General features: G+C 35.0%; 4 protein-coding genes and 3 long non-coding RNA genes across 9 annotated transcripts in view; 4 read left to right on the forward strand and 3 right to left on the reverse strand.

Annotated features, from left to right (window-relative positions):
* LOC124450722 overlaps positions 1-7,086 on the reverse strand; it is an 80,475-nt gene extending 73,389 nt beyond the window's left edge. The window contains exons 1-2 of the mRNA XM_047001362.1: positions 7,056-7,086; positions 5,807-5,897 (exon numbers count right to left, since the gene is read on the reverse strand). The gene's annotated coding sequence lies outside the window, so the exon portion shown is untranslated. The remainder of the gene's footprint in view (positions 1-5,806; positions 5,898-7,055) is intronic.
* Positions 7,087-7,836: 750 nt separating this feature from the next.
* On the forward strand, positions 7,837-10,665 carry LOC124450726 (P2X purinoceptor 7-like). Of its 3 annotated transcripts, XR_006950183.1 has the most exons (7): positions 7,880-8,399; positions 8,489-8,657; positions 8,739-8,953; positions 9,254-9,416; positions 9,498-9,755; positions 9,842-9,983; positions 10,064-10,665. XR_006950183.1 is itself a non-coding variant. In XM_047001372.1 (4 exons), exons 1-3 carry the CDS (start codon positions 7,948-7,950, stop codon positions 8,652-8,654), a joined length of 552 nt encoding a protein of 183 aa, XP_046857328.1. In that variant the 5' UTR covers positions 7,837-7,947; the 3' UTR covers positions 8,655-8,657; positions 8,824-8,952. The 3 variants fall into 3 exon arrangements, 2 of the variants coding, with proteins under 2 accessions (XP_046857328.1, XP_046857327.1); XM_047001372.1 differs by lacking the exons at positions 9,254-9,416; positions 9,498-9,755; positions 9,842-9,983; positions 10,064-10,665 and having other exon boundaries at positions 7,837-8,117; positions 8,184-8,399; positions 8,824-8,952; XM_047001371.1 differs by lacking the exons at positions 9,254-9,416; positions 9,498-9,755; positions 9,842-9,983; positions 10,064-10,665 and having other exon boundaries at positions 7,863-8,117; positions 8,184-8,399; positions 8,739-8,952.
* Positions 8,724-9,076, reverse strand: LOC124450730. The gene is made up of 2 exons (XR_006950185.1): positions 8,978-9,076; positions 8,724-8,901 (listed from the first exon to the last, which is right to left on the reverse strand). It is a non-coding gene; the product is annotated as an uncharacterized LOC124450730 (long non-coding RNA).
* On the reverse strand, positions 10,482-11,142 carry LOC124450734. Its single transcript, XR_006950191.1, has 3 exons — positions 11,107-11,142; positions 10,664-11,029; positions 10,482-10,545 (listed from the first exon to the last, which is right to left on the reverse strand). It is a non-coding gene; the product is annotated as an uncharacterized LOC124450734 (long non-coding RNA).
* A 2,880-nt stretch (positions 11,143-14,022) lies between these two features.
* LOC124451990 lies at positions 14,023-15,356 on the forward strand. Its single transcript, XM_047002585.1, has 4 exons — positions 14,023-14,173; positions 14,290-14,475; positions 14,841-14,918; positions 15,223-15,356. Exons 1-4 carry the CDS (start codon positions 14,152-14,154, stop codon positions 15,354-15,356), a joined length of 420 nt encoding a protein of 139 aa, XP_046858541.1. The 5' UTR covers positions 14,023-14,151.
* Positions 15,357-16,236: 880 nt separating this feature from the next.
* Positions 16,237-16,645, forward strand: LOC124450733. Its single transcript, XR_006950190.1, has 2 exons — positions 16,237-16,401; positions 16,604-16,645. It is a non-coding gene; the product is annotated as an uncharacterized LOC124450733 (long non-coding RNA).
* A 420-nt stretch (positions 16,646-17,065) lies between these two features.
* LOC124451991 lies at positions 17,066-18,254 on the forward strand. The gene is made up of 4 exons (XM_047002586.1): positions 17,066-17,558; positions 17,702-17,820; positions 18,004-18,095; positions 18,177-18,254. The coding sequence occupies exons 1-4, from the start codon at positions 17,530-17,532 to the stop codon at positions 18,252-18,254; spliced, it is 318 nt and encodes a 105-aa protein (XP_046858542.1). The 5' UTR covers positions 17,066-17,529.
* Positions 18,255-20,177: the final 1,923 nt, after the last annotated feature.

Genomic DNA, 20,177 nt, shown 5'->3' on the forward strand with positions numbered 1-20,177 from the left:
TTCATGCAGCAAATAATAAAAAAAATATAAAATGATATCAAACGAAGCGATTGACACAAGTTGCTGTCCAAAGATAAAAACCGCACTTTTATTCAAAACAAATAAATATCTTATGAGTATGAAATCCAAGCGCTTTTCTTTCTAGCTTGGTTCCTCTTTGATGATTAGTCGACTTCCATGTCAGGCATTTTTAAACGAATAAAAGGATCATCAAAAAATGCAAAACAGCAAAAGAAAAGGAAAACGGACAGTTTTTTGTGACAACGATACCTGGCTTAAAAAATTTTATCAATTTAAATAAATTTAATTGTGCATTATCATGTGAGTACTGCGTGTGCGATTGCATTTTATATTTATATTTACTTATTACTGTGGTAGTGTATAATTGATGAATTCGTTCGCGGTTGATATAAATAATAAAATATAGTCGTTTTGATAGGTAAAAAGATCATTCGTTTCAACAAGATGATGCGAAATTAACTAAGCCAGGCATAAATTTATATTATCGTATTCTCCAATAAAACATAGCGCCATTTAGCTTGTAGTTTTGTTTAACGCTCATTTTTATTTTCTCGGAAGCTAGAATCATCTTGTAATATAATAAATATAGTATAATATATGCTTTGTGTATCTGTGTATCTACTGAAAATGTGGATGAACAGCCAATGAATCCAAGTGGACGAGTATTCTGCCATTTAGTCAAACCTTACATGTGTATCTGTGTATCTAATGAAAATGTGGATGAACATCCAATGAATACAAGTGGACGAGTATTCTGCCATTTAGTCAAAACTTACATGTGTATCTGTGTATCTACTTAAAATGTGGATGAGCAGTCAATGAATCCAAGTGGACGAGTATTCTGCCATTTAGTCAAACCTTACATGTGTATCTGTGAATCTACTGAAAATGTGGATGAACAGCCAATGAATCCAAGTGGACGAGTATTCTGCCATTTAGTCAAACCTTACATGTGTATCTGTGTATCTACTGAAAATGTGGATGAACAGCCAATGAATCCAAGTGGACGAGTATTCTGCCATTTAGTCAAAACTTACATGTGTATCTGTGTATCTACTGAAAATGTTGATGAACAGTCAATGAATCCAAGTGAACGAGTATTCTGCCATTTATTCAAACCTTACATGTGTATCTGTGTATCTACTGAAAATGAGGATGAACAGTCAATGAGTCCAAGTGGACGAGTATTCTGCCATTTAGTCAAACCTTATATGTGCATTTGTGATAGAAACGAATTGAGAAAACTACGAGATGGATTGAACGACAAGATCGCAACATTGAAAATCCTTTATGATGCGATTATTGATATGCTGAGCGAAAGCAATGAGAAAAATGCGGAAGAAGAATTGGGAAAAGAAATTGAAGATGCGGACGAGATACGGGCAGAATTCGAGCGAGCAATTTTGGAATTGAACGACATCGTCAATTAGTCTAATGTCCCAGTTGAAACGGCAACAACGAAATTAAATGGCACACTGAACAGCAGTTTGAGTAGTGAGACACGCAGAGATATAAGAGCAAAACTCCCAAAGTTGGAAGTAAAGAAATTTAGCGGACGGTTGCAAGAATGGCAAGAATTTTGAGATTAGTTTGATAGTACGGTGAATAATAATGACAAATTGTCTGACGTAGACAAGTTTGCGTATTTTAAGAGTCTTTTAGTCCAACCTGCAAGATTGATAATATCGGGATTTTCCCTAACTTCAGCGAACTATGCGAAAGCCGTAGACTTGTTAAAAAAGAGGCATAGTGTAAACTGTATATCTCAAATTAGGAATGAACATGTAGAGTTGAGAAAGATGGATTATTCACATTTAAAGAGTCAGTGGTTTTCAGATGTTTGCAAGGATAAGAAGGTTTCAGATATTGAAGTTTTGATTGGAGCAGATTATCTTTGGTGGTTTCTGGAAGGCAATGTTGTTCGGGGACAGGTAGATATACCAGTTGCTGTGTGTACTAAGTTAGGTTGGGTGTTGTCCGGCGACATGAAAGCGAGAAATGATTTGGATAACATGCACACTGAAGTAAACTTCATTGCACGTGAAAGTTCAGGAAATTTAAGTTTAGATATGAATGTCAACCGTTTGTGGGATTTTGAAACTTTAGGAATAGCAGAGGAAGATGAAATTCATGAATCGCTAAGGGATTCTATTGTGTTTAATGGTAACAAATACAGTGTCAAATTGCCATCGAAAGAAGGACATAGTTTAGACTATACAAATTACAGCACAAGCTTGAGAAGATTAAAGGGTCAGTTAGTACGGCTGAAAAGGGAACCAGAAATTTTAGAAGAGTATGAAAAGACAATCAAAGATCAATTGAGGAGGGTATTATAGAACCAGTGATAGAACTAGAGAAAGATGATAAAATACATTATTTACCACATCATGTGATTATTCGCAGGGAAACGAAAACAACAAAGGTAAAAGTTGTTTTTGATGCGTCGTGTAAAGAGTCGCCCAAGGCTTCCTTGCTCAATGACTGCTTGCATGTGGGACCCAAATTAGCAACATTGCTCTTTCATATTTTGATAACGTTTAGACAGAAGAGAGTCACTTTAGTGGCAGATATTGAAAAGGCATTTTTGAATACAGCAGTTCAAACTTTGGACAGGGATTGCGTAAGATTTTTACGGGATGATGATGTAAACATTGAGAAGGTGAAACCTGTAGAATAACGATTTTGTTGAGTAGTGTTTGGGGCTAACTGCTCTCCATTTTTGTTCATTGCAACACTGCAGTATCATTTGTACTCATTCATAGACATAGATAAGGAATTTGCTACAAAATTCAGAGATAGCTTTTATGTCGATGATCTAGTGTCCGGTAACAATTCAAGGAGAAAGTAATGAGGTTGTATGAGTCAGCAAGTGAGCAATTGGCTGCGGGAGGATTTAGGCTTAGGAAGTGGCTAGGTAATGATGAGAATGTTTTGAAAGAAATGGAAAAGAGAGAAAGAAGCATTGTAGAGGAAGAAGAGCAAAATTTAGTAATTCGAAAGTGGTTGATGAACAAACTGATGCCAAAGCATCAGTTGAGGAAAATAGTATAATGGGAAGTGGAAGTTTTGAGAAAGTACTAGTATTGGGATGGGAGTGTAAGACGGATCGCTTCGTATTTAGCCTCTGGAAATTGGATGACAAATCAAAGGCATTCATCCCAAGTAAACGAAATATACTAAGTATACTTGCAGGATTATTTGATCCTTTACGTATCATAAGTCCAGTTGTAGTTAAAGCTAAATGGGATAATGAGCAGTAAGGTGACAACAAAAAACGTTGGGAGAGATGGATAAAAGATTTATATAGAGTCAGGAATTTAGTTGGGGCGAGATATGCGTATGGTAATTTACTTGGTAAGGTAAAGTGTTACTTGCATGGGTACGCAGATGCCAGCCAAAAGACATACTGTGCGGTTGTATATTTTGTGACAGAGCTAAACGGTGCCTACCACGTAGAGTTGCTTACGTCGAAAACAAGGATAGCGCCAATAAAATTGCAGACAATTCCCAGACAAGAAGTGATGTCAGCAGAAATATTAGCACAGTTGATGGACACAGTGAAGTTGGCCTTAGAAGTTCAAATTCAATTTAATGGTACATACTATTGGTTGGACAGTAGGACTGCATTGTGCTGGATGGGTAATAGGGGCGAATGGAAACAGTTTGTGCGCCATAGAGTTAAGGAGATTTTAAGATTGAGCAGGAAGGATAATTGGAAACATTGCCCGGGTGTAGACAACCCTGCGGTCTTAGGTTCAAAGAAAGTTACGGCATCACAATTAAAGGAAAGTGAACTTTGGTGGAAGGGATCGAAGTGGTTGTCAGGTCCCCAGTGTGATTGGCCAATGCCAAAAGAGGTTTAAACTACAGAGGAAAGTCTTGCAGAAGTCGAGAAGACGGCAGTGGCTACCACACAGGTGGTAGATAAAGATTGTGTGATAAAATTTGGTAAATTTAGTAATCAAGAGAGACTAATACGGGTCGTGTCTATCGTTGGGCGATTTGTAGACAATTTGAAGGCAAGAGTTAAACACGGGACAAAGAGCACTGAAACATTGAAAGTCTCAGAGCTGATAATGCAGAACGAGCGTTGATTAGAATTGCTCAGAAAGAGTTAATGGAAAGTCTTGACTATGAGCAATTGGTTAGATAATTAAACATAGTAGAGCGTGATGGGATAGTTATATGTAAAGGAAGACTTGCCAATTCAGATTTAGAGCTAGAAGCTAGAGAACCAATTTTATTGCCTATGGATCATCACTTAACCGAATTAATTTTAAAGATAGCCACAGGAAGGTTCATCATAGTGGAGTAAGAGCGACCTTTGTTCAGCTACGAGGCAAATATTTGGTACCATGAGATAGACAGATCGTGAAGAAGGTGATAGAAAATTGCATAATTCGTAGAAGACATCAAGGAGAGGCTTATAAAAGACAAATCCACGCGAGTTTGCCAGATTTTAGAGCTCAGTATTCACCACCCTTTTCTAAAGTAGGAGTAGATTTTGCTGGTCCATTGTTTGCAAAGGAAGGTGGACAGATAGTGAAAGTATACATCGCATTATTTTCCTGCTGTGTTACAAGAGCAATTTATCTTGATTTAGTTGATAGTTTAAGTGCACGTTGTTTTTTAAACACTGCATGCGAAGATTTACTGCTAGAATGGGAGCACCCTTGCTAATAGTTTCGGACAACGCCAAAACATTTAAAGCAACTGAGAGAGCGTTGAATGGGACTTATGGAAGGAAGGATATAAAATCATATTTGGAAGGTAATCGGTTGATATGGAAGTTTAATTCGGCAAAGAAACCCTAGTGGGGTGGATTTTTTGAAAGAATGGTAGCATTGGTGAAAGGTTGTCTGAGGAAGGTGTTGGGTAAAGCTAAATTGAACAAGGATGAACTGCTAAGAACATTAGTTGAGGTACAAGGTACGCTAAACTCTAGACCGTTGACTTATGCATATGAAGATGAAGTAAAGATGTACTGACTCCTGCAAATCTTATGTTTGGAAGAAGATTAACATCTATTCCAGACGAAGGAATTCTGCATACTATTACTGACGAAGATGCAGGAGTGGTAAAGCGTAGTATTAGGTATTTAGCAAGATTGAGAAAGCCTTTTTGGTGAAGGTGGAGGAAGGAATACTTAACAAGTTTTAGGAGTTTCAAAAGGTTGGCAAAGTAAAGGCTAGTTTGTGTCCAAAAGTAAGTGATATAGTTCTTGTGTTTGTGGAAAGTTTGAAAAAAGCATTTTGGAAAATAGCGAGAATCGAGAGACTAATCAAGGGAAAAGATAATATAGTCAGAGTAGCGTAGGTCAAAGTTGTTAGCAAGGTAAGGCCACTGCACATAAGAAGGCCTCTTCAAAAACTGTATCCACTAGAGATAAATGCAAAGGTAGGTTAAGAAAATTCAGCGTCCTACATGTAGAAAATACAATCATGCTATTCTTTCTCCCCATACATTTGAACAGGTTTTGTTTTCCTTTACCATGCAGATTATTCTCAATAGTTAGAAAGTTGGTATATAAATTTAGATAGGATTTCTCATGCATGCTAAGTCATACTCTATCGAAATGCTGCTTTAGTTAAAAAGTGAAATTCTAAAAAAATCGCTTAATTTTTCTAAAATTAGTTCCATTTTAGAAGTTAGACGACCGTGTGAACAAAATTATGCTTGCTTTAGTTCTTTACATGTCACATACTCAACAAACGGATGAAAGATTCAATATAAACAACGCGACCACACACATATCAGATTATTATTTGGTGATGAAAGTTCATACCTTATTGTAACATCAAGCTTTTACCCTTGTGAGTTTTGTCACATAAACACATTTGAATAACGAATGAAGTTGAAGAGTGAGTCAGGATCTCCTTCAACAAACAGTATTAAAACACATTAATGACGTCTATGTAGAACATTCTAGTTATATAACTAAGTATAGAACACTGACTAAAAACAATTGTTATTGAAATAAAAATACATAAATAAGAAACTCGTGCAAAATACATAGTAACATTGAGATTAGTCAAATTCCAAAAGACTACTGCTAAATGTTATAAAGTTTCACAAGTTTTATTTCAGGAATAGAGAATCACTTTTGTAAGACAGGATTTGAATTCCAATAATTAAGACACAATTTTCGAAACTATGAATGGATTTTTCCCTTCATTAATCAAAACTTTCATACATGTATATTCTTGCATAAGTCAGTTCTTATTATAAAAAACCTTTCTTATTGAATAAATCATTGTAAATTATGAATACATGTCAAACATCAACTGCACGCAATTATAATTACTTATGATCAATAAAGACACTGTAGATACAACAGTAAAGGATGCAATAGAAGTAAACCTTAAGACTGCTAAATAAACAAGATCAAATTGTAATTTTAAAAGCTCACTGTGTGTTGCATGAATCAACAATTTACAAAAATAGATTCGGTTGCGTGTTTCTCTGTGTAAATACATTCTTCCTGTGTTTAACATTAGCTTATTTTTCAAATTTTCTTACTTTTAAAAGAAATGGTTTGTTGTATACAACTATCAACATTTTGCTAGACACACAGAGATTAGTGAAAAGTGGCGTCGGCAAGAAGGAAGGTGATGCATGATTTGATACGTGCCCCTTGCTATATAAATTTTCACAGATTCCCATTTTTTTATAGACAAGTATCCTATTTCACCTCTTCCATACCTTTGAACAGGTTTTGCTTTCCTTTACCATGCAGCTTATTGTCAATAGTTAGAAAGTTGGTATATAATTTTAGATATAATTTCTCATGTATGTTTAGTCATACTTCATCGGGATGCAGCTTTAGCTAATTTGTTATTTCGGTAATGTAATTCTAATATATCGCTTAATTTTTGTAAAATTACTTCCGTTTTAGAAGTAAGACGACCGTGTGAAAAAAATTATGATTGCTTTAGTTCTTTACATGTCATTTATTCAACAAACGGATGAAAGATTTAATATAAACAACGCGAACACATACATATCAGATTAAAAATGGTGATGAGAGTTTATACCTTATTGTAACATCAATCTTTTATCCTTATGAGTTTTGTTACATTGACACATTTGAATAACGAACGAAGATGAAGAGTGAGTCAGGATCTCGTTCAACAAACAGTATTAAAACACATTAATGACGTCTATGTAGAACATTCTAGTTATATAACTAAGTATACATCACTAACTAAAAATAATTGTTATTGAAATAAAAATACATAAATAAGAACCGCATGCAAAGAACATAATAACATTGAGATTAGTTTAATTTAAAAGGACTACTGCTAAATCTTATAAAGTTTCACAAGTTTTATTTCAGGAATAGAGAATCACTTATCTAAGAGAGGATTTGAATGCCAATGATTAAGACACAATTTTAGAAACTGTGAATGGATTTTTCCCTTCATTAATCAAAAATTCCATATATGTATACTCTTGAATAAATCAGTTCTTATTATAAAAAATCTTTGTTATTGAATAAACCATTGTAAATTATGAACACATGGCAAACATCAACTGCACGCAATTATAACTACTTATAATCAATAAAAACACTGTAGATACAACAGTAAAGGATGAAATAAAACTAAACCTTAAAGGACACATGCAAGCTAGAAGACAACTTTATTTTATTGTAATGCCTATAGCGTGAAAATAAGACGTACCAAGTTTGAAAGTCGTCCGCGAAATATTTAAAAAGATATTTAGGGTTATAATCGGTAAAAACACGATATTCGATGACCATTGCTAAAACGGCCGTGAGATTGTTTAAGTCTGGGAACTGGGAAAGAGTGACGTAATAGTTGACATAAACAAGCATCATTCTTATATCGTTCTACGACTTGCACGCAATTCTTGCACGGCTTTCGCGGTAGTTTGCTATTACTGTTTTTTATGTAACAAAAATTAATGGATTCTTCTGAAGAAGAAGCCGATTATGATATTGTCGTCAACAACAATGAGGTACAACCTTACATGTTCGAGCCTTTGGCCAACGCGCAAGGTGGTCATAGTAATGACAATTCTTCGTCATCGGAAAGCGAAGATGAATACATTCACAGAATTGGAAATGTTGAATGGTTAGTTGCATTTTATTGATGCTTCATTGTTTTTCCCAAAGTAGAAAGAATGTATTTATCTTTTAGGTGCGAGTGTGGCTTTTGTGTGGTCATGAGTACAGGACGGGAAAGTATATGTTGCCAAGAGGTAAACAACACTGATCCTCTGATACATGGCGATCATATTTGCATCACACAAGAGGAAGAGTTTGCCACAGTATGTACAAACGAAGCTGTCGTAAAAACAGCTATGGTCGTGTACACACATGACATTGGACCTATGCCTGAGAGTGAAGAAAACGAGTAAATATTACCTTAGAAGTGTAATTACGTGTATGTCGACAAGTGTATAATGCCGATAAGTATCTTAGACAAAATTTTGTATCGTTCAGAGCATTACGCTACACGGCGTACCGACAGTGGACGGCTTGGGTGCATGGCAGGTTGGGAAAAAAGTACCGACTACCCATACCTTCTTGTGCTGTGGACAAAATCCGGAAAGCATTTCCTTCGCCTTCTGGAGAATACAAAGGATTTGAATATGCTCAACACTACTGAATGGTAGGGCTTATGGCGTATGACAAAGTCTCTTCATTTGTAATTATGTTTATTTCATGTGGGACGTTATTTTATTTATTAAAGCGAGATTTATGTTGCTTAATGGCTTCAGCTTTGCTGATTTTTGATTTGTGGTGAGTCAATGGGACAGGTATTTCTTTCACTCCAGCGACATCAAGAGCTTTGGACAGTGTTGGATTAATGCGTCTGCAGTACAAAACTTCTTTCATCAAGTCCTTAACATATCCTGAAAAGCAAATCATTATTTATGTTGGCTTTGCATTGCACTTTGAGAAAAGGTAAGTTTATTTTTCTGTGCTAACCATAAGTGCTGTCAACTTTCACTGGTTTGATGACCCCTTGTCCTTCTTTTGACTTTGAATAAGCCACTCTCCAAATCAATGCCTCTTCTGTTTGCCCACCATTCTTCTGAGGTTTATTTCCATTCTCATTGAAATGAAGAGCAGCAATAAACAATCTACAAATGAATGTTAAGTTTATGTTTACAACTATTGCAACTTATTGCTTTTGCAATGATGACTTTTTAAGTAATCATACACTAGTCATAATTATATTACCTTGCTTCCATTGATCTGTAGAAAAAATGGGTATGTTTTGGTGCAAAAAGAATCACCACTCGGTGGAAACCTTCGATGGATGAAGTCTGCTTCTGATAACTGAGTTTTCCAATATCTCTCATGAGATACTTGGACTCAACAATCGAAGACAGCTCAACATAAGCTTTTGAACCTAAGATCAGAAGTTAGTTAACAAAAAGAAAAGAATGTTGATGTTACTTTGAAATTTATTTGCTTACAATACCTTTTTTTATCCACATTCTAGGCTCTAACATATCATGTTCACATTTTGGGAATACATCACTATGTCCCTCATGGATGTCACATATATGATTGAGAACTGACAACCACTTTGCCTTGACAAGTTCTTCATCACCATTGCTGGAAGCAGCACACCAGTATACATGGTTGGAAATTGATTGGGCCCAATCCGACAATAATTTGCAACCACTTTTTTTTGATGCTGCCAAAATTTTCTTTTTGATTCCTGTTGGAATTTGATTATTGATGAAATGTGTAAAAGGTTGGTTTGTTATGACAATCTATACCTTTGCTACATGCCATACATCAAAGTAGTGCTCGATTTTTGGTCTTTGTTTTGACATGTAGGATTTGATTTGAGCATGTCTGTCTGTGGTCATTGACTTCACCTTCATCCCACTTTCATCAAACTTTGCCAGACATCTCTTTAATCCCTCAAGTTCCATTGCTCCAGAGTTCGTCACTTCATTGGACTGTGTAACATAATTATGTGAGTATTCTAACCATGTTTTATGTACAGTTGTTGAAGAATTGTTACCTGAACAAGTTGTGTGTCTAAAATGTTGTTAGATTCCAAATCCATGCAGCTATATGACCCATACTTGGCACAATATCCAGGCGAATCACATCTTCCATCTCCTCCAAGGTTAATGTTCCTTTCTCTGATTGATTCTAGAAGATGCTTTTGGTGCATATGCCAAACATTTGAAACACTGGGTATCAAATACGCTGTTTGAATATTGCTATATGTGAGCTCTGACAGAAATTGTATGCCTGAGTGACGAAGAAATTGAAGAACTTTGCTGGGGCTACTACCACTAAACAAGATACTGGCAGCAAAGACCAAGTTGCCCAAAGGCATTCGCCCATGCAGAGGTTGGCTATTCCAGTCTCGAACATAACCACAATTACATTTTGCTAGTACGTTAACCATACTACCAGTCGTTTTGGTCACAATGGAACAGCTTTCACCACAACATGGGCATTGACTCACTAACTGTCTCAGGCAACTATCAAACACTATGTATTTTCTCTCATTTTGAACGTCTTCCCTATAACATAAAAATTACCATCAGAATCAAGAGAGAGATGAACGTAACGTTCTGAGAAACATATAACAGAGAAAAGCAATGTAAAGAATAGTCAGGTGACTGGATAGTTGGTACTAACGTTGCATTGTCATTGTCGGATTCTTCATTTTCGCTTAACCCATTTGAACATTGAGAGTCTGATCCATAGTAGCTATTGCTCATCGTCGACGTGCTTTCTGTATCAGACCATACAGCTCTATCCTCAAAATGTTCAATTTCACATGACGTCGTCTGTGTGGTGTGATTTTTTGTTGAAATGAACTCAACCTCCGTACCTTAGCATAAAATTATCGTATTGCTGGATTTTTCACAAAAATCAAAACGGCCGGAATGGAAAGTCTATACCTCTACTTATCATATTTGGCACTTTTGTTTGAGTGGTTCTTGACCTTACGTGTTTTTGCGGACGGATTGTTATGGCTGCTTGGCATTTCACATTGCGCTTCTAAAGTACGTTAAGGAATTTTTTATGAGTTAAAATAACAAAGAAAAGATCAAACGACATTAGTCTGAATTAGTTACCACTGTATATGTTTGTGTTTCGCTGTCTACATATATTTTGACATCATTCATCTTAGACAAACTTCCTTTGAGGTAAAACGCACAAACATTTCGAGCCGATGTCGACACATCGTGGTCGTCGTCTACAAGAAAGTCGTCATGTTCTGCAAGAACGTCGTCAATAATCTAAAATTATAAAATTGTCTTCAATTTGGTAATGCTATATAGCTTAGTTTTGATAAATGTAAACAAATATTGCTAACTATAACTATAATAATCACCTCTTGCCTTCGTCTCTTCTCAAATGCAGTTCTAACATTTGTTGGCTGCTTCCTTTTAGATGCTACACTTGTGGGTTCCACAGAGTATTCAAAATCGTGGGTACAGCATCCTTCTTAAGGCGAAGCCGTCCTGCTGTCCATCCTACTGATTGCATCGCTTCAAAATTTTGCACGAAGCACGAACTCGAAATGTTGCGAGCACAATTTTGAGCTCTTTGTTGGCTTCCAATTTTGCGTCGGATTTTTCAATCCAAATATCTCGCATGCGCTTGTTTTCGGAAACGAAAAAAGAAACCTTTGTTGCGTTTCGTGGTTCTTAGAAGAACCGTTTTACAATTAAATGCGGCACAATAAACCATATTTTCAATGCTAAATTGTCGTGTTGTTAAGAAGTTACCAATATATTTTGAACGAAGCGCAATTGACCGCGTTTAGCGAATGTCAACTATTACGTCACAACGACATCGGTAGCTGTCGCCAGCTCGTCGGGCATTTTCAATACGTTATCAGTAAAGCATCAACTTTAAACCTCCATATCTTCAAAAATATTTATCCTTTGAGTCTCAAACTTTGGTGAACTATTAGTTGTAGCTATACCTTCATGTAAAGTACAAAAATAACAATCCGAATTTTATGTTGCATGTGTCCTTTAAGACCAGGGGCGGATCTAGGATTTTTCAAACATCAGTCATAAAACGTCGGAGGCACTCCGCGCCGTGGGGGTCTGAGGTATTCTCCCCTGAGAAATTTTGAATTTCAGAACCTCTAAAATGCCATTTTCAGCGTTTTAGAGCAATACAAGATGTATTTTGTGGGCATCGTTTTTCGTTAAAAACAACACATTTTGCTTACGTTTTTTTCAAAAAAAAATGAAGTGAACAATACTTGAATGTTTTGCCAAATATTTAGGCTCATTATCATGCCAAATATATGGCTCATTAGCATGTCTAGGAACGTAAAATTTATTTTACAATAATGCTATTCAAAAACAGATATAGTCTTTAAAAATTTCTACCAAGTTGTCAGGCATAGACCCCCCTAGAGACCCCCATTCAAACCTCTATGTAATAAGTTAAGTTAGAAATTTGGTACTACAAGTGACAGTTCATAATAGAAAAGCTCAGACTTCAAACCATGCAAGTTTATTGTAACCCTTTACCCATCTCCACATCAGAGCTGCCAGCAATTCACTTTTTTGAAAAACTCAAAATTTTTCTGTCAAAGATTAAGAAAATTATCAAAGTGAAAAATTGCAGTTAAGGACAGCTTAATGCCATGAATGTTTCTTAGGCATTTCACTAGACTATTATCTTCTGTAATACTATGCAAGGTGTGCTATATAGCAATCACTAGTAGCATTGTATTTGCAAATACAAACAGAATGCAACCAACATGTCTTTAATTATATAATTACATGAATGTTAAAATTGGTTCATGTGTTATGCTTACTGGTTATGATAAATATCTTTTCATATGATCAAAGCTCGTTTAAATGTAAATCTGAAATAATTTAGTTTAGAAATTATACTGATCATCAGAATAATTTCCTAGTAATCATGAAAAATACTTTGCTGTTTTGCCAAATTTCAAGGTTTATCTGCATGCATTGGAAGACATTTTTACTTTATAAAAAATGCTATTCATACATCAATAGCCCTTTGGAATTTATGGCAAACAATCTGGTATGAGCCGTAGATTAACACACCTTTACATCTCTACATGAGGTGTTCAGTTAGAAAAGGGGACAATATGTGACATGGGACAACATTTCATGTATGTGAAATACTCAGGTTTAATACCATTCCAGTCAAATTGTCAAAATAAAAAGCTTCATGGATCATAAGACTCAAAATCACAGGTTATAGTAAACAGCTTCTCATGTAATCAATGTTAGTTTTCTCAAATCTTAAACAATATGTAGTATAACTGTCCAATGATTGAATGATCAATGATCATAAACTGGAAAGCCCCAAACATTTGTTTATGATAAAGTAAATAATAGTATGGCACCTTATGGCTACAGATTTTTTGTCCATTGAAATATCTTTGCAGAAATGTAGGATTTCGTTGCCATATAACGGTCACGATTCCCCAAGCATTAAAGAAATCATAGCTAAAAGTCCTTCGTCAACAACAATTTTAGAAGCATCAATCTGCTTACCATACGCCATATTAACATAAATCGCATCACACACTCGCATAAATTGACTTTGATATATTGCATTCATGCATACACTTCACTTGTCCTTTACTTACGATTTTCGATGTAAATTTCTGCTGATAAAACTCAAAACAATGTTGGCTTGCTTTTGAACATCAATGACTGAAATGTCGCTCGCGAGATCGTCTTTGCCAAGCATTTACAATTCATCCATAAATTTTTCACCCTCTTGAAAAAATTCCCAGTTTGGAAAGCAGCATTCATGTCAACACATGAATTTGTAAAAGATTTCCATAAATTCCATCTGATTGTAGTTTAGTTTCTATGGCGCGCCGATACAGACAAAAATACTTCTTCTAAAGATCAAACTTCTATTTCAAATTTATTACTATGTTTGATATAAAATTATAGTACTTCTGAAAATTATTACTTTGTTTGATATAAAATTATAGTACTTCTGAAAAGTTTAATACTTTATTGCTGCCTGCACAACACAGTCTCAAGCTTAAATAGATGAATAGCATCAATTGACAAAACGGCTTAAATAGATGATAATCATCAATCCAAGGGAAACTCCGTAACTATCCAAATTCAATACGTTTTGCGCACCCGCGAAAAGTTAACATGGCGGAAAAACGACCAAAACGTAAGAATTCACCATATTATAGATATTGCTGTTCAAAAGGAATGGAATTATTGTGTATTAAATTAGGCAAATTTTAACTTCAATTAAGCTATTATTTATTCTACCGTGATATACAGCGTGTAAAAAGAAGAAATCCGAGACTCTGGAGAAAGTTCTGAATGATGGTTTAGCCTTGTTGGCGAAAGAAAAAGGATCAAAATGTCGGGGGAAAAAGCCTTCTCATTTTCGCTTAGTGCAAGTTGGTTGTAAGAGGTTGACCCACACGCCTTACCGCTGCCGTCAAGGATCAATTAAGCAAAATGGTAATGTTAATATTTAGTATTTATATTAAAATTTACTATCTTCAGTAGTATGTTGAGATTGTTGTTCTTGTTTGCAATTTTATGCTAAATAATATGTAGTATGCATGTGTAACTACATCATGCTATGAAATTTTGTACTTGAAATATTGACTGTACAATTTTGCTGCTTTAAATCATATATGGCTCAAACAATTTTGTCCAGTGTCCTTAGCAGATTTGACTATTTAGTTTCTTATGGGTAAGCAGAAAGACAACTGAGTAAACTGTCATTACATTACCATGCATGGTTGTACCTAAAACTGTTACAGGTCAATGTTGTTTAAGTTAGGTACTGTATAAGAAATTGCATTGTAAATTTATATTAGATAACCAGCAGTATGATAGCTCTGTGGCTGATGACTTTCAAGTAAATGATGAGCACAAGCAAACAGACGTTGATATTGGTAAGCATCAATGTATATGTATAATATTAAGTTAAATGTAATAGATTTGTCTAATGATTGCTCATGCTTGAAATGCTTTTGGTAAAACTAATAATTGCATTTGAAATCAATAATTGCAATAATTTGTTGAAATGCATGTATGTAGCTCTATCCACTTTGATATTGAGCACCTTTATTTGAAATTGTCTTAGATCATATACCGTCTCATTTAATCAGAAATTGTCCACAACAAGCTCACTCAGCTAACAATTTTAATTTCTTTACTGGTTAAATTTTTATAATATAAGTCATTATTGTTTTGTAGAGCTAGAGAATCTTATATTTGAATGCAGAGGACTTTTGGCTTCAGAGAAAGAGGATGCCAAGAAATGGTCTGATGCATGGAAGAGCTTCATTCTCTTTGGGAAAATAATAGATCTACCATATTCGAAACCTTGATCCAATGTGAATCAGTTGATAAAGGCACACCATGCTTCAATTGTGGGGAATCTCCAGGCTTGATAAAGTGTCATCAGTGTGGTAGTAACTGGCCAGTCTGTGTTGAATGTGATAGGAAAATTCATGAAAGAAAGCCATTCCATGATAGACATGGGTGGATGGGTAATCATTTCAGACCACTTCAGCCATCACATTCATTGGATAAAAATGGACAAATAATTGAAGTTGGTATGTCATGTAAATATGGTAAAAGTATGTTAAATGTCATATGCACTATGCTAACTGATGTCAAAATCAACCTACATATGTAGCTACTTATAGGTATATAATTTGGGGTGATATAATTCTATTATTTATACAAAAAGGTTTTATCTCCCAGTCTAATGATGAAAATTTATTATATTTGTTTCTTAGATTGCTATGTTTCTTTGCATCCTGTCCAAAAGTTTTGTCATGGCTGCTCTAGAAAATCAACCTTTCACTCCGTGCCCAGTAAGGACATGCTGACTATTTGTACAACACAAGGTAATGTACAAAGTATTTTATACTTGCAATGTTGAACATGCAAAATTTTGTGTTTGCTCCAATAAAATGTAATCTTATTGAACCGACAACTGTTGACATTAATCTTTAAACATTTTTGATTTCCTTCTTCATCAGTGTTGTGAAGGACTACTATATAATTTACTCATTAATTTACTGTAGTATTCTTCTTACATACTGTAATAGTTACATGTATACAGTAAACTGCCATCCTATGTACATAATGTCTTTTTAGTTATCATGTTTATTAATCTTTTTCTATTGTTAGGTCGCTTTGACATAAACAGTACATCATTCAAGTGTGTTTCTTGTTCAGCATTCTTGATGCCGACTTGCAGATATTCTTGGTAATGGCTACTGGCCAGCAAATCCAAAGTCTTTAAATGTGTTATTTTCACAGGATTTACTTCTGCTGTGGAACACAATGCAAAAGAGAATGCCAGGTTGTTCTGAGTCCAGTTTTATTAAATCATTGGAAGACATAAGTGTTTCAAAAGGAAGGGTGCGTACATAAATACTTTGTGTGTATGCCACATTACTAAGTGTAAACTCTCAGCATTGTACATAGTTTTTTTTGTGTAAAGCAATTACCATTATCACTAGTGTTATGAAAAACATCCAAATTCATAAAAAAATGTATATGTATGTGTGGCAAAAGTCTACAATTTTTTTCTATGTGATTTCTACTTTCTTTCAATTTTTAGTTTGGATCAATAAATCCACGAACGTTCACAAAAGCCTTTCGAGAATGGAAATATTTTAATTATGAGGTGGAAAAGCCCAGGGAGAGTGGATGTTTTGTCCTAGTTGCTCATCCAACCAACACTCCTGTCATGTAGATGGCAACATGAAGTTATACCGATATAAACATTCAGGAAGGTATTATGTCAAACTCTGTAATTTTACACATTCTAAGGAGCCTTTCATAATGTAAACTCTTGTTTTCTCTTTTATAGAGAACAAAGTCAGTCTTACTATGGAGATCTTTTATTTCTTCGAATGAACATGTTTCAGAGCATATTAGAAAGGTTTATTCCACTCCCCAAGTTCGGGTAATTTGGAGGTCATGCTTTGCACTGATGTTGAAATGTTTTGTACAGTTCAGTACAATACACCTACATGAGTAAAGTTCTTTCATTATAACTCAATACTTACCCTTTGATAATGATATTTATTCATTATTATTGGTTTTGCATTTTGGCTATTGTATTCATTGTAATAAATAATAAAATCGACAGTTTAGCCTTTTCTGAATCAATATATAAATGTTCGTTTTTCCACGATCATGGTTCGAATTTGAATCTTGTGTTACAGAACTTTTCTGATGACGGGAAATGTGGTGAAAGTAATTGGCGAGCTGCTGGAAATAAAGGAAAACGAAAGAGTCGTCTAGACGAAACAGGACTGGAAATTGCAGGTTGCCGGCATGCAATTGCTCAGTGGGCTGTAAACATGTTTCGCGGAGAGATTTATGGCTACTCTAATTACATCCATGTTCACAAAATGATTCCAAACAATGTTAAATACATTTGGCAAGATATCATATGTAAATATTGGAAGTGGGCAGTGAAGGCATCAAAGTCGGATGAGTCAAATGCTCACGAAATAAAACCTGCTTTATCTGTGATGCATGCCAAAGCACATAATTGGACATGCCAGGTACACTGGTATCATGTGTTGTTTTTTATAATGAATGCTGGCTGTGTACTTATACGTATATCGATGCTCACTCTCAGTATTGTCTACTCAGACATTAATGAATTTCTTATAAACAAGAATTTCCAAACTCGTCTTATTTTAAGGTATTGTGGGGAGGACGGTGGCAAAAAAGGTTCTGCATATTCCACAGGAGAGGAAGTTGAGCAGATTAATAGTTACCTTTCGAGACTGGCCAACACTACAAAGTACATGTTACCCGAGTGTAAGTGTTACTTAAAATAAGTTTATAAAATATGTTTAATTATATTGTAGACTTTATTTGTTGGATAGAACGATTATCCATATAACGTAGCTATCGTCCACGTTGGTCTCAAGTTACTGGAACATTTTTTATGGTTTTCAATTGATGTGTCATGCTATGTATGTGCTTTTTTGACAATTTTAGCAAGAGAAGAACTCATAACTGAACATGCTCTTGCGTGGAATAAACGGAAAATATGTGATCTGTCCAGCTCCCTCTGCAAGAGATATGCAAAGGTTGCTTCTCAAAAACTATTTTGTACATGCGGCCAAATAACGCTACTAACAGCCGTCATCCTGATAAGTTATTTTCTTTAGTATATAGAAGCTCAAGAAAATACAAGGAAAGAACTTGATGAAATGGTTTCTGGCGTAAATCTCTCCGAACCACGTTGATTTCTTGCAGTGGAAGAGTGAAGTTCAACGTATTGCAAAAGGTAAACGGGTTTTACTTGCTGGCATAATTTAATACGACTGTGCAGTATATCATTTTTTTCTGTTTCTGTAGAAATGGAAAGCTCTTCTTCACGTATTTAGCCGAAGAAGAGGAATTGTACGTTTTGACCTCCTCTTTAACCGATACCTCTTTATTGACATCAAATGTAAACATCTCGTGTGTTGAGACTGAAGACTATCTTTCTGCCCTGTCAAAAAAGATAATTCAAAGATACTCCACCGTTGAGGATAAACGTAAAGAGTTAAATCACTGACTGCCAAGCTTTGTCGTGATATAACCGCCGATGTACTGCTTTGATAGAGGAAAGATTTTTGAAAGTGCCTTGAAGTGTCTTAAGAATGAACTAGAAATGTTGTCTTTGCCATAGTACAAAGGGAGCAAGCGTTGTAAAATTAAGTATGTTTTACATATACACGTATATTACTACATAAGAGGAGTGCAATTGTTAGCAAGAATCCATACTGAAGTCATTAAATTTAAGGCAAAATAGATTGTTTCATTTAGTATAATTTTACCTGTTTTTGCCTGTAGACTCAAAAGCAAGAACAAAGATAAGACAGAAGATGTCTAGTGATCAGAAAACATTGACAAAAAATGCGCATATTCAACGTATTACAGTTGTTGTGCATGGTCAAAACAAGACTCGACGAGTGTTCTCTGGTTGATGGCATGTTTCTGGACTCAATGGTAAAATCAAAACATATTCTGTAAATTCCAACATGCCTTGGTAAGAACTTAAAGTTACTTAAACGTAATGTTATAAAACATCTTTTATAGAAATTTCTGTTCGACTGAAATTGTAAAATGAGTTCGAACATTTAGAAAGACTGAGGAGGAGTTAATTCTTAAGCAAGAGATGAGTAATTATTTGCGATATTACAAAGATATCGTTATTCCAAAGTTGAAAGCGGAAGTAAAAGACATGGAACAAAGTCTAAACTCAGGTATGTATAATGAAAGTCACGTATGTACTGTAAAAGGAGTCCATGTGCTCATTTTAAACAAATCATTGTAAGACATAAGCTTTTAGATTTTTGAGTCAAATTTTCAACACGTTTTGTAGAAAGAGTTTCAGTGAAAGACACTAGGGAATGTTTGTCAAATGAAAGAGTTGAATCTGAGGTATATACATATAATCTTCCGTTAAGCACCACGAATATGTATGGAGAAAATAATAAGTCGTGCGCAACAAACATAATGAAGGAACCTTAGCGTACATAAAATGTTTTGTGGAAGAAACCAAATGCCATGTAATCTATTATTTTTAGAAATCCTTGTATGCTTCGTCTCATAAATCAAGACGTGTTATTTTGGGTGAGATAGCTTTGCGATATAAACTTTGCAGCAACAGCAGACCTTGATCCAAGCACTTCTCCTGTATTAACAGTCGCGTTTTGAAGGCTTTTAGCCAGCGACAATACGATGATCTGAACAACTGATGATAAGATCGATGATTGCTAACTTGTTAAATGACTTGTTATGAAATTGTATGGATAACAGAATCCAGCCAATGAGTGGGTGCAACCATGAAACCTGCCTTAGAGCAGCTAATACTGGTCATAATTATCATTCCTGGGACTGGAAGCATTGTTATCCATTACTGATATGATCTGTTGCAAAAACGGGGAAACGCCATAAATTATCATTTGTAATATTAAAAGTGAAACGTGCATTTTGTCCTTAAATATTCTTATTATGATTTTTTCTTTATCTCAACATTGCGCGAGGTTACACTTTGTTTTGGTCTAGTGTTATCTTTTTATTGTTTTTTTTGAAACGTTCTATTCTTGTTACACATAAATCAGTTGTAAAACCATGGTGTAAAATTAAAGTGCATTTTTCCTCGTTGTATTGAGCTGTTA

Source organism: Xenia sp. Carnegie-2017, unplaced genomic scaffold (assembly GCF_021976095.1).
Source record: "Xenia sp. Carnegie-2017 unplaced genomic scaffold, XeniaSp_v1 HiC_scaffold_24, whole genome shotgun sequence".
NCBI classification, from domain to species: domain Eukaryota; kingdom Metazoa; phylum Cnidaria; class Anthozoa; order Malacalcyonacea; family Xeniidae; genus Xenia; species Xenia sp. Carnegie-2017.

Excerpts from the sequence above, each read along its gene's own strand:
- LOC124450726 (XM_047001372.1), top strand. The coding sequence starts at position 7,948 with ATGGATTCTTCTGAAGAAGAAGCCGATTATGATATTGTCGTCAACAAC. Across the intron at positions 8,118-8,183 it reads AGAATTGGAAATGTTGAATG|GTGCGAGTGTGGCTTTTGTG; the intron begins GTTAGTTGCATT and ends TTTATCTTTTAG. Across the intron at positions 8,400-8,488 it reads CCTGAGAGTGAAGAAAACGA|AGCATTACGCTACACGGCGT; the intron begins GTAAATATTACC and ends TGTATCGTTCAG.
- LOC124451990 (XM_047002585.1), top strand. The coding sequence starts at position 14,152 with ATGGCGGAAAAACGACCAAAAC. Across the intron at positions 14,476-14,840 it reads AGGATCAATTAAGCAAAATG|ATAACCAGCAGTATGATAGC; the intron begins GTAATGTTAATA and ends AATTTATATTAG. Across the intron at positions 14,919-15,222 it reads GCAAACAGACGTTGATATTG|AGCTAGAGAATCTTATATTT; the intron begins GTAAGCATCAAT and ends ATTGTTTTGTAG.
- LOC124451991 (XM_047002586.1), top strand. The coding sequence starts at position 17,530 with ATGCCAAAGCACATAATTGGACATGCCAG. Across the intron at positions 17,559-17,701 it reads CACATAATTGGACATGCCAG|GTATTGTGGGGAGGACGGTG; the intron begins GTACACTGGTAT and ends TCTTATTTTAAG. Across the intron at positions 17,821-18,003 it reads AAAGTACATGTTACCCGAGT|CAAGAGAAGAACTCATAACT; the intron begins GTAAGTGTTACT and ends TGACAATTTTAG.